The 24,929-nt window shown below is 43.0% G+C and overlaps 1 protein-coding gene across 1 annotated transcript in view; it reads right to left on the reverse strand.

Annotated features, from left to right (window-relative positions):
• The window catches only part of SLC24A3 (solute carrier family 24 member 3), a 486,107-nt gene that overhangs the window by 116,718 nt on the left and 344,460 nt on the right, over positions 1–24,929 (reverse strand). Inside the window, exon 6 of the mRNA XM_040351007.1 lies at positions 21,269–21,372. Within this exon, the coding sequence (XP_040206941.1) occupies positions 21,269–21,372 (104 nt within the window). The remainder of the gene's footprint in view (positions 1–21,268; positions 21,373–24,929) is intronic.

The following is a 24,929-nucleotide window of genomic DNA, read 5'->3' on the forward strand; positions in this document are numbered from 1 at the left end:
CTGTGTATGACCCTTCCTGGGCTTCTGGTCAGAAAGCCCGAGAAGAGTCTGTTTAAACCGGTCGGAACCTGTGGATTTTAGCCCGATCCTGGGCTATTTAAAGCGGGTTCCGTTTGCCTCAGAAGACTTTGAGCTGTGGTGTTCTTCCCCTCCCACCCCCCCCTTTTTTTCAGAAGATACCTTGTCGCGGTTATTTGTATGTGGTAGTGTCACCTTTGCAAAAAAAAAAAAAAAATAATAATAAAGATTAAAAGTGTTTAAAAGCAAAGGGGGACTATCTATGCTCATATTATTTTACTTATTGAAGGTTATCTGTATGAAGTTGGGCACTGATGTTTTTTAGCTGGGTAATTGTGTTGGCAGCCTGGGCCGTAGTGGCTAGGTTAGCTTTAAATGCTTTATATTTATGATTATTTATTTATATTTTGTTGATAATATTTATCACAATATTTTGAAACCAATATTAAATAACCGCGGCCTTTAAAATCCAGCAGTGGTCTTTGTCTCTTATTTATTTATTTATTTATTTATTTATGTATTTATTTATTTATTTATAAAAGTGTTAAGGTCTATTCCCGTCTGCGATCCCATGCTATATATAGGTCATGTGACTGGATTAGGAAAGCTTGGCTGTCAATTAGAATCTTGTGACTTCCCCACGTAATGTACAGGAATGTCACGTGTGCCCGTGCTCTGTGCATGTCCATGCACTGTGTTTATGGCCTTTTGTCAGTTGCATTTTGCGAGTACCCACTTTTTCTTGTAGTTCCTTTTCGGATTACCCCATCTGAGGAAGGCAGCATCTACCTAGCTTTGGGATACCATATATACCTTTTACACCACCATTTTATCTGATATCTGTTACATCACACCTTGGAAGACCTATTAGAGCTGCAAGTGACTGTGTTTTTTGCATTTCAGAGGTTTGGTGATGCCTGGGGCCAACTCCTTGATTGTATGCCTCTAAGGGCCGGTTTACACTGGAACATGTGCGTTCCTTGCAATTCCAGCGCATTTCTGAATGCAGTGGACTGAAGTAGGAATAGCTTATGTAAAAGTAGGTCAAAGAAGAGGGAGTTGCAGTAGCCAAAGTGAGAGATTACCAGGGAGTGACTTAGAGGTTTTGGTGGTGTCATTGGTTAAGAAGGAGCATATTTTGAAGATGTTGCGGTGGTTGAGGCAGCAAGATTTGGACAGTGATTGGATGTGGGGCTGGAAAGAGTTCAGAGTCCAAGGTTATACCTAGCACTCTGCCATGTAAAGATGAACTGATAGCTGTACCATCAACCTCGACAGAGAAGACAGAGGAAGGGGCATGTGGGGGAAGAAATTTTATGAGCTCAGTTTGGATAGATTGAGTATGGTAAAGTGGTGTGACATCCATATTGATATGTCTGTTAGTAAACTAGTGATGCGTGAGAAGACAAACCGATCATGTGCACGCGGCATTAGTCTTTGCCTTTCATAAAGCATCACCAATACCAATGACCTGACAAAGGGGTCGGATCTAAAAATACTCTTTGGCCCACATTCAGTGCTATTACATAAATGTGAGAGCTTCTTCATTATTTTATGATTTTCATATGAGATCCCACACTACTCTTAATTTCTGTTTCAGTTCAGTAATAAACACAACAGGTTAAGCCCAGAATAAATACAAAAATCACTGAAATGTAATCACACGAGCAGTGGACAGTGACAGCACAAGTCTGATTTACTTTCTGTCAGTGAAATTAAAGCTTAAAAGATTAGGCCTCATGCAAGATAGCCTTATGGAAGCACTAAACAGAGAAAAATAAATCTTAATCTCTCCAATAAACAATGCTAGCGGGATATTAAATTCATTTTTCATGAAATTCCTATGGAGTTTATAGAATGATATATTCAAATTGTTTGTTGCTGTGTTTGTCAGGATATTAAGGAAACATTTTACAAGTATATAGTTAAATAGATAACCAATATTAAAATTAAACAGTTTTAAGTGTGATTAACTTTTTTTCAAAAAAAGGAAAAAAAAAACAGACAGGCTCTAAAGTGAAAATATAATTATTTGTTTTCATTTTTTTTTCCGCAATTAGTTGAAGTGGAAGGGATGGTGTCCTTTATCAGCCTTTAAAACTATGTAGCTATGTAATATGAGTGAAAGTGGTTCTACAGGTGAAACTCAAAAAATTTGAATATTGTGCAAAAGTTCATTTGTTTCACGAATGCAACTTAACCACTTCAATACCCGCCCATAGTCATATGACGTCCACAGATGGGATCTCCCATCCTGGGTGGACGTCATATGACGTCCTGGGCTTTGTGGGGGGATATCTGAATGATGCCTGCAGCTAGAGGCATCATTCAGATATCATTCGTTAGTGCTGGCGATTCTGTGCACCATAAGAACGATCATATTGGCGTCCGGTGCTTCTCCGGGCTCTCCCGTGCCATCGGGGGCCCGGAGAAAGAATCGTCCGGCGCAGGCAGGAAGCATAGAGATGACTGGTGACCAGAAAGTCACCAGTCATCTCTATAACCGTCGGAGGGCCGGGCGCGACGTGATGACCTCACGCCCGGGTACCCGTAAGTAAACAAAGCCGCGATTGCGGCTAGTAAGCAATATTAATCATGAGATTGGTGAAATTTTTTTCATCGATCTCATGCTTTCCAGCCGGGAGGAGAGATGCTGGGTCTTATTGACCCCGCGTCTCTCCATAAAGAGGAACTGTCACACACATTTCTTATTACAAGGGATGTTTACATTCCTTGTAATAGGAATAAAATTGATAAAAAAAATTGTTTAAAAAATAAAATTAAAATAAAAAAAAAAGTGTAAAAAAAAAATCAAATTTTTTTTATAAAAAAAAAAAATATTAAAACGCCCCTGTATAGGGCCGGTATTGAGGTGTGTGTAAAAGCACGGTATTGAAGTGGTTAAAAGGTGAAACTAATATATGAGATAGACTCATTACATGCAAAGCAAGATAGTTCAAGCCGTGATTTGTCATAAATGTGATGATTATGGCTTACAGCTCATGAAAACCCCAAATCCACAATCTCAGACAATTACAATATTACATGCAATCAATAAAACAAGGATTGTACATAAAATAATATCAGACCTCTGAAAATTATAAGCATGCATATGTACTCAGTACTTGGTTTGGGCTCCTTTTGCAGCAATTACTGGCTCAATACGGCGTGGCATGGAAGCTCTCAGCCTGTGGCATTGCTGAGGTGTTATGGAAGACTTGGATGCTTTAATAGAGGCCTCCAGCTCTTCTGCGTTGTTTGGTCTCATGTCTCTCATCTTTCTCTTGGCAATGCCCCATAGATTCTTTATGGGGTTCAGGTCAGGCGAGTTTGCAGGCCAATCAAGCACAGTAATCCCACGGTCATTGAACCACGTTTTGGTAATTTTGGCAGTGTGGGCAGGTGCCAAGTCCTGCTGGAAAATGAAGTCAGCATTCCCATAGAGCTTGTCTGCAGAAGGAAGCATGAAGTGCTCCAAAATCTCCTGGTAGACGGCTGCATTGACCCTGGACTTAATGAAGCACAGTGGACCAACACCAGCAGATGACATGGCTCCCCAAATCATCACAGACTGTGGAAACTTCACACTGGACTTCAAGCATCTTGCAGTGTGTACCTCTCCATTCTTCCTCCATACTCTGGGTCCTTGGTTTCCAAATGAGATGCAAAATTTGTTCTCATCAGAAAAGAGGACTTTGGACCACTGAGCAACAGACCAGGTGTGTTTTTCTTTAGCCCAGGTAAGACGCTTCTGACTTTGTTTGTTGTTCAGGAGTGGCTGACAAGAGGAATACAACATTTGAATCCCATGTCCAGGATCCGTCTGTGTGTGGTGGCTCTTGATGCACTGACTCCAGCCTCAGTCCACTCCTTGTGAAAGTCCCCAACACTTTTGAATAGCCTTTTCCTGACAATCCTCCCCAGGCTGCGGTCATCCCCGCTGCTTGTGCACCTTTTTCTTCCACACTTTTCCCTTTCACATAACTTTCTATAAATGTGCTATAAATGTGCTTTGATACAGCACTTTGGGAACATCCAATTTCTTTTGCAAATACCCTTTGAGGCTTTTTCCTTATGGAGGTTGTCAATGATGGTTTTCTGCACAACTGTCAGGTCAGCAGTCTTTCCCATGATTGTGGTTCCGTACTGACCAGACTGAGAGACCATTTAAAGGTTCAGGAACCTTTTGCATGTGTTAGAGTGGGACACTTTGAGCCTAGAATATTGCAACTTTTCACAATATTCTAATATTCTGAGATTGTGGATTTGGGGTTTTCATGACCTGTAAGCCAATAATCATCACAATATGACAAATCACAGCTTGAACTATCTTGCTTTGCATGTAATGAGTCTATGTCATATATTAGTTTCACCTTTTAAGTTGCATTAGTGAAATAAATCAACTTTTGCACAATATTCTAATTCTTTAAGTTTCACCTGTAAAAAATCAACATATTTTACCTTAATGCATTCTCTGAATATAGCCAGTGAAGTGACTATATTCAAGTGGTACACAGATCTGAAACAATTCCTCCTACATAAGTTGCACATGTTTATCTGCAGAAATCTCTACTTCAGAGCCCTTTAACCGGTTCTCGACTGGCTCACGTCATTTTATGGGGGGCACCCCTATGTGAAACCCTGTACCTGTACAGGGTTCCCCTTAAGATCTGCCAGAGGCCATGCACGCTGCATGGCGGGGGACACGATGCGCGTGGACAACGGTCGCGATTGCCACCGGTCACGTTGCTTTCCCGTGCACGAGAGCCAGCATGGGGATTTGTGTGTGTAAGCACACAAATTCCTGTCCTGTCAGGGGACTGGAGACATATTGTTTGTTCCTAGTAAGTAGGAACAACAATATGTCTCCTCCCCTAGTCAATCCTATCCCCATACAGTTAGAACACACTGAGGAAACACACATTTAACCCCTTGATCACCCCCTAGTGTTTACCCCTTCCCTACCTGTGACATTTACACAGTAATCAGTGCATAGTTATAGCATTTTTTATACAGTGCCCTGAGACGAAGTGACCTATCACGAAACACGTCGGGCTGAGTGAGCGGCGTGCTGACGTCATCCCCCTCATCGCAGAATCTCTACACGAGTGGTTAGCCTGTTAAGCGTCCCGCCGGCGCTACAGACTTGAAGCTTTTTCTATCTACCCAAATGTGAGTTGTTTACTTATGCTTTTTGTAATAAAGTACCCCCTGATTTTATGCTATGTGAAGCCTTTCTTCTTACATGATCCATGCCATTGAGTGATTTATGTGGAGCGCTCCTGATCTTTGCCATATCGTGGACACAGTGTTAACCAGTTCCTTGCTGGATTTACATGCTGTACTTGGTCCATGAGGACCTTTGTATCTGGTGAGCAGACTCTTTGACTAAAGGTGGCGGATTCACAGTGGGTTTTTGGGATCACAAGGACACAAGTTGTTGGAGTGTGCACGGGTGTACAATCAGCTATTCATCTATGGACTTTCTCTACTCACTGGGACTTTATCTGAATTTTTGATAATTTTTGTTATTTCCACCCATCCACTAGATGGATCAGGATCTATGGTTTATTTGCACATTCATTATGTACGTTGATCAGTGTCACAATTGTCAAATGTGGTGAATTGCACTTGAACGTTTGTTTATACATTCTTTATTTACTTTCCAATTTATAGTCGTGTCATCACGGATATTCATATTTCATTTACATCAGGTACACATGGTTCAATTACTGGGCCATGTGTGCATCTGACGAGCGTCCTCACTGGTAGCACCATTTTTGGTTTAGCGCAATTATATATTTTTTTCCAATATTTATAGCACTGATCGCTGTATAAATGTCAATGGTCCCAAAAATGTGTCAAAAGTGTCCGAGCTGTCCGTCGCAATGTCGCAGTATCACTAAAAATAGTAGATCACAGACATTACTAGTAAAACAAAAAATGTCATACAAATTTAATATACCTTTCCCATAGTTTGTAGAGGCTATAATTTTGTGCAAATCAATCAATATACGCTTATTGCGATTTTTTTTTTACCAAAAATATGAATATTCTAATAATTTTTGTGCAATGTATATACAGTAAAACATTGGTTTGAGAGCGTTTTGCAAGACAAGCAACATTTTTTAATACATTTTAACTTGATATACAAGCGATGTCTGGATATACAAGTAGCATCATGTCACAACTGAGTACAAAAGAAAAGAGAGGTGCCTCTGAGGCCTTGTACTCACGACCGGATCTGTGCGCTGGAAACTGTCTGCCCGACAGTTTCCGGCGTACAAGGCTGATTTGTGTTTTGTTCCGCTGGCGTGTACACACCAGCGGACCAAATTCCCGTCGTACCGGAACGCGTGCACGTAAACTACGTACGACGTCACTATAAAGGGGAAGACCAAAGTTAATGGCGCCGCCCTCTGTTCCTCTTTTGCTAGTTACGGGTTTGCTCGTGTTAGTGAAGGTTTGGTTAGAGCTGATTCGCGCTTCTCGGTCTCCAGGCTTTGACAGCGTGTATTCACGGGTTCAGTGCGTGTGCTTGCGGTAACGTAGTTGTCATTCGGCTATAGGCAAGCAGGTTGTTTCTGCTTTAGCAGTTGCATCCTGTGCGCTCGTATCTGTTTGTCACGCGTTTGTCGCAGGTAGTGCTGGATTTGCGAGTGCTTTCTGTTTCAGTGTGTTCTTGACTGACCAGCCGGCCGGTTTGAAGCCATGATGGAGCAGCAGCGTCAATTTTCGCGAGTTGGTGCTGTTTATGGGATGGCTGCTGGATATGTTCATTTGTCCAGTACTTTGGCCAGAAACAGGGGGCGGAGGCGTTTCTGGACCAAGAATTGGTTGCGCCAGCGTGACCAGTTCTCACATATGCCTCTGCTTAGGGAACTCCAGGAGAATAATCCTAATGACTTTAGGAATTTTCTCCGCATGACGGACCCCGTATTCAACCGTCTGCTGGATCTTCTGTCCCCCTATATCACGAGGCAGGACACTGTGATGCGCCAAGCCATCACGGCCGAGCAGAGGCTTATTGCCACGTTGCGGTACCTGGCGACTGGGAGGAGCCTGCAGGACCTCAAGTTCTCGACAGGCATCTCTCCGCAGGCGCTTGGGGTCATCATACCGGACACGTGTGCTGCCATCATCAAAGTTCTGCATGAGGAGTATATTAAGGTAAGTTTCCTGGCTGTAATAATGTTGCCAACTAACTTTATTTTTATTTTCCCAGATATGCTGTGTGTTTAACTAACGTTACCTTTTCTCCCTATGCATGTTGATATCAGCTTTACATGTTTTATTCTTGGCCTACCTGCATATTTGTCCCTTACCCAATATTAACCTGTCCAGCATGCTATCCTAGGGACAAACCCACCTTGCCATTTTTTCAAACAGGACTTTTTGGTTTTTGTGTCCCCCCCCCCCCCTTCAAACTTTTATTGTCCCCATCAGAGGGCTGTGGAGTCTCTTAATGAAGTGGCCCTATATATTTCATTTCCCAAATTCTCCATGCACATTTTTCTAATGCAATTTTAATACTGTGAACTGTCACAAGGATGCTTGTAGGATGTATTTGTTACAAAGTACTAAATCTCTAATTTTGTTTGTCCCCACAGCTACCCTCCACACCACAGGAATGGCAGTCTGTGGCTTCCCAATTTGCCCAGCGGTGTGATTTTCCAAACTGCGGTGGAGCAATAGATGGGAAACACGTCCGCATTGTGCCCCCACCCCGCTCGGGGTCGTACTATTATAATTACAAGGGTTATCATAGTATTGTGTTGATGGCGGTGGTGTCGGCACAGTATGAGTTTCTATATGTGGACGTGGGGAAGAACGGCCGGATGTCTGATGGGGGAGTGTTCGCACGGACTGATTTCTATGATCGTCTCCAAGCTGGTGGTCTGGCATTGCCACCAGATGAAGATAATGTGGAAGGACTTCCGTTTGTGTTCCTAGCGGACGAGGCTTTCGGGCTTGGTCCTCACCTCATGCGGCCTTTTCCCCAGAGGACCCTCACCTCAGAGAGGAGTGTGTTTAATTTTCGGTTGGCCAGGGCTCGGAGGGTAGTCGAGAATGCCTTTGGGATACTCACCAACCGGTTCCGCCTGTTCAGGACATCGATACATCTGGCGGAATATAAATTGGACACCGTTGTATTTGCCTGCTGCATTTTGCACAACTTTTTACGCAGGCACTCCCAGACGTACCTACCCGACATCGGTTCTGAGGCAAGACTACCCTCAGATCCCCTTCCCGGGCTGGACACTGGTCGCGCTGGCTTGGCCCCCCAATCAGCTCGTGAGGTACGCGACAAATATGTTGAGTACTTCATGGGTCGGGGGGCCATTGCTATGCCAGATCATATTTCTTTCTAATTCGGCCCCCAAAGAAAGGAATATTCTAAAAAATAATAAATAATTAGACCATTGGACTTTATACAGTTGTTTGTCATTAATGCTTTTTCTCTTTTTCTGTCTTCCTGGTTCTCTAACTAACTTCTTCAATTGTAATGCATAATTGATTTCTCCACTTTTAGTAACTAACCACATTTTGCACAGTATTCACTCATCTACAAACAGGGTATTGAGTCTAGAAATAAGAAGCAACTCCATTTGTAAATGTTGAGGTCAAGTTTTTTAATTTGTGCTTGTTCATGACCCCAAAAATAATTTTATATTTTTTTCATTACTCCCTGCTTTTGTACTTAGGAGTCTACAAAATTTTTTTAAACTTTTTTTTTTTTTTTTCAGGTAATTCAACCAAAAATATTATGCAGATTATACATTTATTAACAAGTTCACTTTTTTTTTTCTCAAATATAGTTAGATTTATTGTTTACATATATATATATATATATATAGATTATATTTGGTGGGGTGTTTACCGCCTTAATATTTTTTTGGGGCATATTTTTTATGCACAAAAAACAATAATTTTTTTACCATTTTTTTTGTTTTTGGTGTGTTTTTCTAAAAGTAAATTTTTAGGTGAGAATTTGGAGTCAAATCTCTACTTCACTAAATTCAGTGATTAGAGAGATTTATAATTCTATATATATATTTTTGAAATTTTTTGCCGTTGTTTATTCTTTATGGTCTAAACTTTATAGTATCCCAAAATGTTCAACATGGTCAAAAAGTAACAAAATCCAATTCCAAAAATATAAAAACTCACAACAGCAGTCAGTCATGGTGTGCTTTCACACTGGAACACGCCAAAATTGGAAGATACACACATTCAGTGCAAACTCGCCAAATGTCATTGGTTCAACAGACAAATGGCCACATGGGTGATCAATGTCTGTGTTTTGTGGGAGCAAACCCTTCCTCTCAACTACTTGAGGATGGAGGAGGGGGTTGGACCCACAAAGCACAGACATTAGATATTCTGTGATGGCAGATAGCACATGTTGGCACACTGTGTGTGTATCTTCAAATTTTGGCGTATTCATTATTCAAACTGTAAAAATGTTTGTGGGGGCGGGGGATGGGCGGGGGGTGTTTCAGTCTTTGACACGGCCCATCATGTCAATAATGTTCTTAAAATTAGATTCGATGACCATCATTCTTTGCCGCATATTGTCCATTTCCGTGCTGCATTCCAAAAGGACATTTGTTACATTCTGTTCCATGAGAAACATCCTTTCACGCATATTGTGCATTTCAGTGCTGCACTCCATTACCTGCTGAATAATTATAGCAGCACTTGCACGTGAAAATATTGGCACACCATCCTCCTCCCCTAAAACAAAAAAAAAAAATGGCATTTACAACATTATTTTTCGATGAGGCCTATCTACATATGTTTTTTTGAATCAAGCTAGGGTGACACTGACCTGATGGGCTTCTCCTTTCCACCTCTTCGACATCTTCTATCACTCCTCCTTCTTCCACCACCTCCCCATCATCTTCAATCACTCCTCCTTCTTCCACCACTTCCCCATCATCTTGGACTCCTCCTTCATCCATCAATCCACCTTCTTTCAATTCGCCAAATTGTTCTTCCGCCACTTGCCCTTCATCTGCTATGACTTCTAAGTCCAAAATTACTTCTTCCTCCTCTCTTCCTTCCTCCTTTCTTCCTTCCTCCTCTCCTTCCACATCCTCCTCTCCTTCCACATCCTCCTCTCCTTCCACATCCTCTTCTCCTTCCACATCCTCCTCCTCCTCCACATGTTGAGATGGCAGATTTTGGCCTTGTCTGGCCCTCTCTGCCTCCTCCAAATGCTGGCGACTTCTTTCCCCTGAAATAAACCAAAAAAAATGTAGACTCATCAGCACACAGATATTGGAGAGCATAAATCGCACACATTGCTTAGAAGATGCTTTCATTTAGTTACTTTTATCTTTCACCAAACCTACATTTTGCAATTACTTCTATATGGCAAGCTCTGATCCTGCCCCTTTTTAGCAAAGTGACACACATGGATGTCCCCCCTAAACTGTATTTCTGGGAGACCCTACCAAAACCCATTTTTGATTTGGGGAGACACAGGTGCTCTGCATTGCAGATGTGAAAACATCTGCTTTATTACCACTGTTTTTAGAATGAATCCTGTTTGCCTTTCCCATTCTCATACTTTTTTTTTCTAGAACTAGCTTTTACACAATGTTTACAAACAAAGTTTTTGGCCAGTGAGCCATGTCCAGGTGTGTTGTTCCTGGAATAACCGAGCCTTTCTGATAAACTATGTGATGTTACGTTGTTTACTAAGAACACTGTTTGTAAATATGTAGTTATTTATGTCCTAAAAAATAAATGACAACATGTCTTTAAAATTACAAGCAGGCCAAGGAGGCAGATGGTGAAATATACATGGCAACACATTATTGCAGACAATCACCCCCCCCCCCCCAACCCCAATATATATTTACTTACTTTTACGCAGAATTTTAAGTATTTTCTTCATCTGATGTGGCTCCCTCAATTTTAAGTCTGACCATCGTTTCCTCAGCTGTTCCTTGGACCTGGTGATCCCAAACATCCTCTGCATTCTCCTCGCCACCTTGTCCATAATATGTGCCTTTCGGCGGTTAGGGGTCTTGTATGGCCCTAATTCACCATCATAGTCCTTCTTTCGCATGATGTAAACTAACTCCACCATTTCCTGGAACCGCATATTAGTGGCTTTATATCTTCTTTTCCTTGATCGGGACGTCCCTGCCTCTGTCCCTTCACTTGTGGCATGAGAGCATCGTGCCCGCTCGTGTGACATCGCCATCTTTCCTTTCCCACAGAGATTATGGGCGTGGAAAAGATGAATTCTTACGCCATGGGCGGAGAAGAGGGCGGCGTTTAATACATACGCGGAGTGTAGAGAATGCAAACAACGTGTTTACGTCCGTTACGCGGAGAATCTTCGAGCGCATCCAGAACATACACAGTTAACGCCATATTTCCTAAACTCATTGATTAGGGGCCTCGCAAAGGTGACGAGGGCGGGGTTTCATAAATACGCGGAGTGTTTAAAAGGTTTACGCCGTGATTACGCATCTTACGCGGTAATTAGGCGAGCGTGAGAAACGAGGAGCGAGAGACAGGAAGGTAAGGAAATAAAAAATGTGATCAGCAGAGGCCTTGAAAATGTAGACACATGGGATGGGGGTTTGGGCTGTTGGTTGCACCCTTTTTAAGCTATTCTGTCTATGGGGTACCACAATGTTATTTTGGTATCCAAATGCTTTTGGACACCTCACAAAATAGAGATGTGAACAATGCTGTACCTCATTGACAAGTTTTTGAATGGTGTATTCAGATCAGGCAAAGTATTGTTCAAGTGTTGGTTGTACAGAGGTCATTAGGAAGTGTCTTTTATGTCATCCATTGTCAGGGGCATGAGATTTACACATGAAAGAGTGCCTAGATGAAAACTGTCATTTGTAAGCATTGTTTAATTTTATATATTTAAAATATTTACTGCAATGTGAACAATGGCTCTGCATCTAGCAAATCAATGTTTGGTACAAGCAATGCGGCCGAGCTGCCAATCATTGTTTAAACAAGAGAGACTGTGTTTGGAATTAGATATAGGTAATAAATTTGAAGACACATATTAGATCAAGGTCAACGCTGATCCTTTGGAATATTTATTTTTCTGTGGTTTATGTTTTTGTAATCTAGACTCAAAAAGAAATATAATTTTGCAAAAATTACAATGGACCTCCTACAAAGCAAGGAATCTATAGAGGCCTTACTTCAAAAATACCAGGACACGCCCATCCTGTGGAATTCAAAGCACTCTTTATATTGCAATAAAGAGGTACGAGCGGCAGCACTAGAAGAGCTAGCAAATTATATGCAAACTTGGGTGCCAGGATGCACTGCCAACATGGTGAAGGATAAACTTGCCAACCTCAGAAGCACATACAGGAGAGCATACAAAGCTAATAAAAGCCAAAAATCGGGAGCAGCAGCAAGACAAGCAAAGGAACCCAAACTGTGGTATTATAAACAGATGGCTTTTTTGCGGGACGAAATGGAAGGCAGGAAAACGATGTCCAGTCTTTCTTCCAACCTTTCCTCCATGCTACCTTCCAGCGGACATTCCCCAGATGACCACAGCCCTGCAGAGTCGGAGGAAGCGGGCCTGGCTGACAGAGATGCAGATCTGCCACCCTTCGATGAGGAGGTATAGTAGTTTCCTCTATATTTATGGCGTAAATAATTCTTGGTGGATTAATGATTAGATATTGTAAAAAAAAAACCAAGCTGGGAAAAAGCAAACAAAAAGGTGTACAGACAAATAGGTGTCAGGGATGACAACTGCAGGGGTCAGAAGTAGAGTGTATTCAAGTAATAATGAACAGAAAATACTAAACGAAAAACATGAAAATGAGTGTGGTTTTATTTAGCGAAATTGTAAAAAAATTCCTTTTTTTTACACACAGGAAGAAGAGATCAGCCAGGAGGTGGCAGATCCTCAGGTGTCTGTCAGCCAGGAGGAGGCCGGGGTCAGTGGCAGCCAGGAGGAGGCCGGGGTCAGTGGCAGCCAGGAGGAGGCCGGGCCCAGTGGCAGCCAGGAGGAGGCTGGGCCCAGTGGCCTGCAGCAGGTCCACCCGGCCAGGAGAACCACCACCAGCCAGTCTTCTCCCCCCCAGGTGAGGCCATCAGGCCGAAGGAGGCAGTTGAGGCCTGTGGAGGAGGCAAGCCTCCGCATGATCCAGGAGGCAAGCGCCATCATGAGGGCCCCCCTCAACCCCACAGAGGCCTTCAGTGCCTCATTGGCCCATGATTTAAATGAAGGGGAGGAGGACCAGAGAAGACTGGCAAAGGCCCTGATGAACCAGGTCCTTTGGTGGATGCAGAGGGGCCTGCTGACCCCAGACACTGGGCTATGTGACCCGGCCCGGCTTGCGGAACACCATCCTCCTGCTGCCACATCAACCCCACCTGCAAGACCCCGTGTTCGATCCGCTGGAAGGCTGCCTGGAGGGAAGGCTGGAAAGAGGAGGAAACGTTGATTTTCTGCCTTCCATTTCCTTCCACATAAAGGACATCTTGTTTGTACTACCACAGTTTGGGTTCCTTTGTTTGTGTGCTGCTGCTTCATATTTTTGTGTTTGGCTCCTGAGGCTTGGAAGTTTATCCTTCACCATGTTGGAAATGCAAGTTTGCATATAGTTTGCTATCTATTCTAGTGCTGCCGTTCTTTTTATTTTTTGTGATGACATTTGCCTGAATAAAAGGCTTTTTGCTTTCATTTGAAAACATGTCTATTGTTTGATATACTGTGGGGATTATTAGGCAGCAAACCTTTAATAAATATACAATGGGTAATTTACAAAGGACACACTCCTTGGGGGGGGGGGGGGGACATTTGGTGTGCCAACATGGTTTAATATTCTCTAATGAAACACCAAAAAAAAAAAAAAAATGAAAAAAACATGTAAAAAAAAAATAGTTTAAATGGTGACATAACTAGAAACAAAAAAAATAAATAAAAAAATGCACATTCCTTTACAAAAATGACTACTCTAAATTATGGAGGACCACCAACCAAAACACACGTCTGGCATAGAAAACATTATTAAAGGATTACATCACAAGCAAGAAATGTGACATTTCAGTATGGGACAACTCTATTGAAATTGCATCAGCAAGAGAACGGGGTTATTCTAGCAAGAGAAGAATTAATAAAACGAGGCTTTAAAATGTGGTTTAGTGCGCCTTTTTAAGACATTGTTCTCTTGCTAGAATAAAAGGTTTCTAATGACGAATGTGCCATATCCCAAACAAACGCGAGTTTTACCTGAACGAGCGCTCCCGTCTCCTCATTTGGACTGAGCATGCGCGGGGTTTTTGTACGCTGCTTTTGTGTACAGACGACCGAACATGTCTGACGGACACGATTCCAGCAGACTGTTTTAAAGCAAGACCAGGAAACAGTTGTTCGTTGGAAAACGGTCTGGCCGACGATTGTTTGCTGGAATTCTGTCCGTTACTGCCTACACACGAACGAACATGTCCGCTGAAACTGGTCCGCGGACCAGTTTCAGCAGACATGTTTGGTCGTGAGTACGAGGCCTTAGTGTAGCAATATTGTTACATTTAATGATGGTACAACATTTAGCAACTCACATGGTTGATGATTAAAACAGGCACATCTAAGTAAGGAGGCATCCGGGGTAAAGCTGTCCACATCCTACTCACCGCCATCAATGTTGTCCCACAAGTGCTTCAAACCTCGCTTTCAGATCGCTCTATTGCAGGGTAGTCTTCCCGGTCATGATTGCAGGCTGACAGCTGTGAGAGCCAGAGGTGCAGAGGATGGTCTATGTGGACAGCTTTACCCCGGATTCTTGCATACTTCGATGTGTCTCGTTTAATCATCAACCATGTGAGTTGCTAAATGTTGTACCTTCATTAAATGTAACCATATTGCTACACTCTCTTGCGCCTCTCTTCTCTTTTATACTCTGTAGCTCCTGCTGGATTTTTCTTCGAATCCCCTTGAGGAAATGTTATGGTTGCGCAACCTATCACATTGCTATAAGCTTTTTATATGGACTAAAAACTGAAGGATTTATGAATAAATGGTTGTGGACTGGCCATGAGGGTAAATAAGGTTATATTGTCCATTATCCATCCAGACCAGGCGGGGTTCATGCCACACAATTCCACAGCGACCAACCTTAGGCGACTATACTTAAACATGCAGACCCCTTCGAATTCTGTCGGCCACAGGGCACTGTTGTCTCTTGATGCCAACAAGGCATTCGACAGTGTTGGCTGGCGGTATCTCTGGGCTGTGCTGGCTAAGTTCGGGCCCAATTTCCTGAGATCAGTGAGACTACTGTATGCGGCGCCACAGACGGCCATACGCATGTCTGATAGGATGTCGCATGCCTTTGCATTGGGCAGGGGGACTAGGCAGGGATGTCCCCTGTCCCCCCTGCACTTTGCCCTGGCCATTGAGCCCCTGGTGGCCCAGGGGAGGAACTGCCCACTAGTTGGGGCTTTGGCTATGGTGACATGCAAGAGAAAATCATGCTATACGCGGACGACATGCTCCTCTTTTTAGAGGATGCAGATGGCTCCCTGGTCCAGGTTATGTCGCTCATCACAGACTTCGGCTGCTTTTCAGGCCTCACTATTAACTGGTCGAAATCAGCTTTGTCATTCCTGGACGGGGCCCATGGGCCCGTTGGAGGGCCCTCGTGCCCAGTTCCCATAGGGTCCTCTTTCAAATATTTGGGTGTTCATGTGTCCCCTAAAATAACCCATTTTTGTCGACTAAATATCTATCCCCTATTGACCCGGTTAAGGCCCCGTATACACGACCGGATCGATCCGCTGAAAACGGTCCGCCGGACCGTTTTCAGCGGATAGATCCGCTGCTACCGCTGCCGGATTTCTGTCTGATGGTTGTACACACCATCAGACAGAAATCCGCGCGTAAACAATACGCGGGGCGTGGGCGGCCCTGGAAGTTCAAAGCTTCCACGCATGCGTCAAATCAGTACGACGCATGCGAGGGATGGCGGTCGGTCGGACATGTCCGGTGAGTCTGTACAGATGACCGAATACGTCCGACGGACAGGTTTCCAGCGGACAGATTTCTTAGCATGCTAAGAAATTTTTATCCGCTGGAAACTGTCCGATCCGCGGGACAATTGTCCGCTCGGGCCTACACACAACCGGATCTGTCCGCTGGAACTGGTCCGGCGGACCAGTTTCAGCGGATCGATCCGGTCGTGTGTACGGGGCCTTAGAGATAAAATACATATCTGGATTAAGCTACAGATGTCCCTAGCGGGCAAGACGAACCTCATTAAGATGATTTTAATGCTGCAGCTGTTGTATTTGCTCCACAACACACCAGTAGTCATTACGCTTGAAATATTCAGAGTAGTCAACTCTCTTTTTAGGCAACTGCTGTGGCACACCAAACCCCCTAGGATCAAACTGGAGCAATTGCAACGTCCGAAGGAGGGGGGGGCCTTGCCCTACCCAACCCTTGGATATATTACTTGGCTGCACAGTTGCAGCACCTGGTAGGTGCTATGACCCCCCTCACCCGCAGGCTCCTCGACCAGGCTTTTGTTGCTGGGTTCGGGAGCTGATGCGATACCTGATGGGTTGGAGGCTCAACAGTTTCAAAAACCTAACAAACACATGCCTAACTTCTCACTCCTTCAGAAGGTGTGGAACAAGGCTAGGCAGCTCCAGAAGGTTACAGGATTTACAGTGTACAGCCCTCTATGGGGGAATAACACGTACACTGAGCTGGCCAAGATTAAGCAGGGACCCAAGTGGCGCCCCATGGGTATAACGCACCTCAGACATGTATTCCATAATGGGGCCCTGCTCTCTTTTGATGCGCTCCGGTCTAGATATGCATTGCCACCTAACATGTTATTTTACTATTTACAACTGCAGCATGCAGTTAGAGCCCATGGAGCGGCGATGGAGTTGGTTTAGTCACCTGCTCCATCCACCTATACTTTTCACAAAATTTGATGTTTAATCTACTGATAGGTCTATTTGAAATAATACAATATGTAGAAAATAGGCTGTTTTCCTATATAGAAGAAGAAAATGTAAGAAAACTATGCCAAAAATAAAATGTAAATACGAAAATCTCATCTGATGGAGCTAATCTTTGATATAAATGCATGCCTAGTTTGAAAAAGAGCACAGGCCTATGCCAATACAGTTGAAGATTAAAGGGTATTAGAAAATAGACATAAAGTAGAAAAACATGCACAACAACAAAGGGAAAGCATAAAAGCCAGAAGAAGATCAACTAGTTTAGAAATAACACTCATTTGTTGACACATAGCACAGAAAAATGGATCTCAGACTATTTTATTTATAAAGCATGAACATAAAAATGGCACCAATGTTATCATGCAGATCTGAGATCCTCAAAATGAAAACCTCAGGGAAACTTGCACTCATAGAAAGTTTTAACACGCCGAGTGTCTTTTATTTAGTATAAGTTGCATTGGGCACAATGTTTTACAGAGTGAAGTGTAATTGTTTTAATAAGGTGCAATGTTAGGCATGTGACCACTGTGCATTAAAGTGGATGTAAACCTTAACAAATAAACTCTCCTATTTGCCCCTTTTGGTCTGTTAAATATAACAGAGGAATGCAAAAAAAAACAAAAAACCTGATCTTACTAGAAATCCTGTGAGATGATAATTTCCCGTGCCCTCTGCTATCAGTTAGCATTGTTCACAGTTTTTTTTTTTTTCTCTATGGACTACGAAACACCATCCTCTATGTTATAGGGAAGAAGAATAGGAGATGGATTCTGTAGTCCTAACAAACTTCAAGTTCTAGTTTGACAACCCTGCTTCTCCATAGATACAGTACAGTGAGTGAGCATTGTCAACCTAAGGGCTTGCTCACACTTGACTAAGTTGTAATGCTTAACAAACCCTCCTATATACCGTTAGTATAGGCGTTAGACTGGCGTCAATGAGCTTTAGTATGAGCGATTTACAAGCGTTAATGCCTTGTTAAAAACGCTCCCCAAACGCCCTATGCGCAGTTTTGAAATGTTTGATGAGCGTTGAAGTAATAATCATGTTAAGGCGTGTTAAAATTGCTCCACAAATGCCTATTCCATTACAGGAAACAAACAAATCTTAACGCCCCGCAACCACACTGCAAACGACTGACAGAGCGTTTGCAAAGCGATACCATTGGCTTGAATGGAAGGCTCGGTCGCCATGGCAACAGGAGCAGCTATGGGCCACGCTACAGCTTTTTGATCCTTAAAAGGCTTCAATCGTCTCCTGACTTGACATGAGGCTTCAATTTAGAAGCGACACGACACTAACGCTTTAGGTTTTGATCATGTGAATGGCACTGTGTGCTGTCTATTGTATCATTTGCATAGGCGTTTGAGGGATGTTTTTAACTTTATGCTTTTAATGCCAGTGTGATGAAAATAAAGAGAATAAGGCTGAAAAAATATACCTAATGCAGCCATCTTTGAACTGGTAAGTGCTGGGTAAGAACAGTCAGACACGGGAGCTGACAGAATGGCAGGAGCCAGTGTCGGAGGAGGAAACATTTTTTTACAGGGTCATCGGCGGCGGCAGAGGAAGACACTGTGATTGAGGTTGGATCTACATGGGGGGGGCATTATTAATTTTTAATAAAGGACTTGTCAAAAAACGTCTGTTTTTATTACACTTCATTTTTTTTTTGGGGGGTGAATGAGTAGGGGGCAGAATCTGGGGCCCCCTTTTCTTAAAGGGGGCCTCCAGATTATAATAAGTCCCCTGCCCATAGACCCCCAATGAATGAAAATAAAGAAAATAAGGCTGAAATAAATACACCTAATGCAGCCATCTTTGAATTGATAAGCGCTGATATATAATATTTTTTTCTTGGGTTTAGAAATACTAAAATGGAAGAGGGACAAAGTTGACCTGCACAGAATAGGGTTATGAATTAACGATTCACTTACCGTACGCAAACAAAAGTCAAAGCCAAAGGACCATGACCTCTTTCTGCTTGGGAAGGTGTTGTACTGCTGTGGTGGTATACTGCTGATTTTTTTTATTTTTTTGGACCACACACTCTCACCATTTAAAACCACTTCCTTTTCATTCTGTCCTCTCAGCTTTCCATTTACATTATTCCCTTGCAAGGTGCAACTGCACTTGCAAAGTGAACAGTCTATTTGCTTTTAGTGAATCAAACCCTTATTACCCCTAGGCGCCAGCCTCACGCAAATATGCAGCCTCTCAGTGGGTGGTGCAAATAAAGCTGTTCCGAGAGCGCACGCCCTGCTTGTTGCCAGCACAGTTACCGGCAGGTAACAGAAATGCTTACGATTGAGAGCTTTCCGATCACGGGACTGCCGTGGCAGCCAATCATGGCGGTCACATGATCATAAACCCGCCCTGCCTCACAGCATCCTAAACCTCTTAAAGGGCTGGGAGGCGCAGGCTCCAAGAGGATTATGGAGCACTCATTGAACAGGTGTGTGATGATGAACAGTGCTTAGTTCCTAGTAGAAGGTTTTACGCTGGAATTTGGGAATGTTGAGGCCTTACTGACAAAGTGAAACCAGGAACAGAGAGGCATATAAAAGAGGCTTTTCTGGCCAGCAATGATAATAGCAGGATAATCTTGCACGGCTTATTTTTAGGCAATTTGGAAAGGCTGATAGGGTTACTGTAAGGTCATTAGAATGGTGGTCTACACCTTTAAAAGCTCACCTGGCTGCTATAGGACCAAGCAACTGGTAGAGAGGGAACCCAACCTTAATGCAAGATCAACCTACCATATTCCACTAGAATGTTTCTTAGGGTCAGTGGACAGCCAGCATCTGTAGCTGTGAGTGTTGCTAGTTTGTAGTCAGGGTGCTGGCTGCTGTCAGACTCTACATTCTATTATAAATACACAAGGGTTGGTTTACTAAAACTGGAGAGTACAAAATCTGGTGCAGCTGTGCATGGTAGCCAATCAGCTTCTAACTTCCACTTGTCCAATTAAGTTTTGACAATAAGAGACGGTTCAAACTGGGGCGACTCGTCAGGCGACTCAGCCGCCTTACAAGTCGCGTCCCATTCTATTCATAAGAACCGTTTTAATAGGAGCGACGCAAGTCGCTCCGACTTAGAAAAAGGTTCTTGTACGACTTTGGGGGCGACTCGGGGTGACTTGCATTCACTTCTATACAGAAGTCATTTTGCAAGTCGCCTCTGAAGTCGTCTTCAGGACGCCTTGCCGAGTCGCCCCCGAAGTCATGCCGCCCCAGTGTGAACCAGCTGTTAGGCTATGTTCACACTGATCCAACACGAAAGTCGCTTTTCCACGTGACTTCAATAAACAACTTTGAGATGATAGCGACTTGTCATTTGACCAATCAAAACAATTCCTTTGTTTCTGGTATGGATAAAACCCCACGTCAAAAATGTATCAAATGAAAATACATACCAGGCCCTTAGAGTCTGGTATGGATCTTGAGGGGGAACCCCATGCCAACATAAAAAAGCATCATGGGGCCCCCGAGATCCATACCAGACTCTTATCCAAGCATGCAGCCTGACAGGTCAGGAAAGGGGGGGGACTAAGCGCTTCCCTCCTAAACCATACCAGACCACATGCCCTCAACATGGGGGGTGGGTGCTTTAGGAGGGGCTTTGCCCCCATCCCAAAGCACCTTGTCCCCACAACCCTGGGTTGTGGCTCTTCCCCACAACCCTGGGCTGTGGTTGTGGGGGTCTGTGAGTGGAGCTTATCAGAATCTGGAAGCCCCCCTCAGATCCAGGCCCCCCTATGTGAATGAGAGTGGGGTACATAGTACCCCTACCCTTTCACCCCCCAAAAAACAGTGTAGTGTAATAAAAATATGATATGGTTTTTGACAAGCACTTTTATAAAAATGACTAATGTCGCCCAATGTAGATCCAATGTCAATGTCTTCCTCTGCTACTGCCCCGCTGAAAAAAAAAAACGATTTTGGCATGTCATGCGATTGGTTTCTATGCACAGCTGCACCAGATTTTGCACTCTAGAGTTTTAGTAAGTCCGCCCCATAATATATAACATAATAATATAACCTAATATTCCACTATATACACAGTACATCAAAGATAAACAATGCAGTCTGTCCGTTCACATGATACTTTTCCTTTTACCCCTCTATGGCTATGGCCTTTCAGGCTTGGAGGCACATTATTAAAACCTGGGAGCAATATAAAATATGTAATCTTTTTTGTTCTACCGCTACCTGTCATAAAACATTACACATTATGGTGTTTCATAAAAGACAATTTATCCTACCTGTCCTGCAAACAGTCCACACACTCCAATAATACAGAGAATGTTAAATACAGCTGAGCCAACAATGGTTCCAACACCAACATCTCCTTTTGTGATGAATACTCCTGCAAGAAAAGTCAAAATATGACAATGAATTCATATAAAACAGGATAAAGTCACTGACTTAAAGTATACCTCTAACCATTATCTCAGAGAATGAAATCTGAGCTGAAAAAGAACTTGTTGTCGGTGCTGGGTGCACAAAACTGAATGGAAACTCAATGGGGAGTGGGTTAGCGCTGCATCTGAAGGCTGTTTGGCAGCACATTAAAGTGGTTGTAAACCTCAGATATAGCTTTGAATTGAGACAAGTACACACTATAGAAGGATATGCATTGTTCATTTTTCATAAGTATCATTTCTCTGACATCTACATGAGTCACTTCCCTCTCCATGAGTTGACACTATAATCTTGGGTAACAGCACAGCTGTGACTCCTAGCGTCATCCACCTAAAGAGAAGACTTCGCCAGCCAGCTACTCATGCCACTCTGTGCCCTCACACTCTCTGTCTCCACCTTCAGGAGTGTTGGGCAGGAGGTGCAAGAGAGGTCTCTACAACATTCCAGTCCTCACCTGGTATGTAATGCTTGCACTTTTTTTTTCTTAATTCTCTTTATTAATTTTTTTGAAAATGTTTTCCATACAAAAAATATAAAACCATACATATACATTTACATTTTCTTTTTTCAATTACATTCATCTGCTCTCTTTTAGAGCCTCCATACAATTTAAATTCATCCCTTTCACCTGACTCAAATACCTTTTACCCTCCTCTCTCTCCCTTTATTCAATGGTGTGGTTAACGTCCCCTTTATCCTGAAGCTCTCATAGAGTTCTCTATCCAGCTCGCCCATACGCTCTCATATTTCTCCCCATGTCCCCTATTCCAGTATGTCTCCCTGTACAGTGACAAATTACTGTTTACTAAGTTTTTCCAATGTGCTTGCACTTTAAATTTGTCTTGACTGGAGTGCTCCTTTAAATAATTCTGTTGGCTGAGCACATTCAATAAAAAAATTATTTCAGCCTAGCTCCGGTGCAGTAGAGCAAAACCTCTACATCCTATGCAGCTCCCCTGCCCTTGGATGGCTAAATGTAGTAATCTAGCTTTGTTGCTGGACAGCTGAGCTGAAATCTATTTTTCAGGTCTGCTCAGCTTTTCCCTACACTTGGTGGCTGATTGCTCCTGTCTGCTAATGGACAAATGTTCCAGCAATAGTGTGGGAAGACCATTCACTGGGGTTAGAAATGTTTATTGGACACTTGACTATCCCTGGGAGGCTGACCCAGATGTTTTGGGTGGGGAGAAGATAAATATTTTGGAGGATCGGTTTTTCTCGCCCCTGGGGCTCCCCCCCCCCCCCCCCGGGAGGAAGCATGTGTGTTTCAGAAAAGCTATAATTACTAGGCATCGACGGGTGGTATGGGCTGAGGGCCTGAAGAAAACTGTCTTGTGGAAGCTCAGCTGGAGAGGTGGGATCCTTTCTCTGGTAGCTCCAGATATGGAAGTGCTTGATGTGGGTTAAACACCATAAGGTGTTGCTTACGGACTGTGACAGTTCACATAGGGTTACAGATTTACCGGCTCTCCCCTCTTATTAAAGGGGTTGTAAAGGAATTTGTTTCCCTAAATTGCTTCCTTTACCTTAGTGCAGTCCTCCTTCACTTACCTCATCCTTCAATTTTGCTTTTAAATGTCTTTATTTCGTCTGAGAAATCCTCACTTCCTGTTCTTCTGTCTGTAACTCACCACCATAGTGCAAGGCTTTCTTCCTGGTGTGGAGAAATCCTCTTGAGGGGGGAGGGGGCGAGCAGGCAAGTCAGGACACTCTCTACTTTGCAGATAGAGAAAGGAGCTGTGTGTTAGTGGGCGTCCTGACACTCCTGCTCGTGCCCTCCCCCCTCAAGAGGCTTTCTCCACACTAGGAAGAAAGCCTCGCATTACGGTGATGAGTTACAGACAGAAGAACAGGAAGTGAGGATTTTGCAGAAGAAATAAGGACATTTAAAAGCAAAATTGAAGGATGAGGTAAGTGAAGGAGGACTGCACTAAGGTAAAGGAAGCTATTTAGGAAAAAAATATATATTTTGGGTGTCATTGCTACACCTACAGTGTATGTACCAAAATGAGGGTCTGATATATACAGGCATACCCCACTTTTAAGTACACAATGGGCTTTATTTACTAAAGCTGGAAAGTGCAAAATCAATCTCGCTTCTGCATAGAAACCAATGAGCTTCTAACCCCAGCTTGTTCAATTAAGCTTTGGTAATAAAACCTGGAAGCTCATTGGTTTTTATGCAGAAGTGAACTGATTTTGCGCTTTCCAGCTTAAATAAACCCCATTGTGTACTTAAAAGTGGGGTATGCCTGTATATATATATAATTATAAATACCTTTTTTTCCTTTTTTAAAAGTGAGCTATGGGTAGAGAAACATCAGTAAAATGATCTTCCCAGTGCAAAACTTTTCAGAAAGGGGGTGGGGGTATGTCAGCACAAGTCTTGGCCATTGGAGGAAATGTAAGCTGTGCTGCCAGTACAGCCAGAAAACTGACCATGCTGAGATGGATGTGCCCTCATACCTAGCATGGTCAGTTTGAAATCAGAAAACAGGGGGACTGCCAATAACACCAGGTATTTCACACAAAGGAAGCAATACATAGAGGACAGGATACATGTTCATGAAAGTACAACAGCCACATATCAGGAATATGAAATGTTGGGGCAACATGTAATTTAATTAGCTGTTAAACAATGGATAATGGATCACACATCTACAGTATATGTCATTTTTAAAGTGGAACACCAGTCAAATGCTTTCACAGTAGAATTACTCTTATAATTGTATCTTTTTACCAGATATAACTTAAAGTGGAGCTCCAGCTAACACATGGCTTCACCCGCCGTTAGGTTTTATTTTTCGGTGTGTGTCGGAAAAGAAAGTATTCATTTATGCAATATCCATTCTAAAGATGCATTTAGAACAGTGATGCAGCACATGAGTAGACCTTGTCCTTTAAATGTAGCTCTGTATACACCACAGAATATTTTCTGCTGTTTCATATGATTTAATAAAAAAGATGGCCAACTGTAGGTTTAGGAGCATCACTGTTTTGTTTATCATGCTCCCTGTCCTGGAATTTTTTTGAAGATTAATGCTGCGTACACACGATCGGTTAAACTGATGAGAATGGTCTGATGGACCGTTTTCATCGGTCCAAACCGATCGTGTGTGGGCGCCATCGGTTAAAAAAAAGCCAACTTGTTTTAAATTTAAATCCATGCATGCTCAGAATCAAGTCGACGCATTCTTGGAAGCATTGAACTTCATTTTTCTCAGCACGTCGTTGTGTTTTACGTCACCGCGTTGGACACGATCGGATTTTGGTGTGTAGGCGCGACGGACCATCAGTCAGCTTCATCGGTTAACCGATAAAAACGGTCCATCGGTCCGTTCTCATTGGATGGACTGATCGTGTGTATGCGGCATAAGATTATTGGACTTATCGCACAAGAAAGAGGCACAGTGTGTTAATTTTCAGTTGTGTACATACTGATATTTTGGAAGCCATCCTCTTGCTTTCATTCACCCATTTAAATTTTTTCAGAACCATTTT

The sequence above is a fragment of the Rana temporaria genome, chromosome 4 (genome assembly GCF_905171775.1).
Source record: "Rana temporaria chromosome 4, aRanTem1.1, whole genome shotgun sequence".
Taxonomy (NCBI): Eukaryota; Metazoa; Chordata; class Amphibia; order Anura; family Ranidae; genus Rana; species Rana temporaria.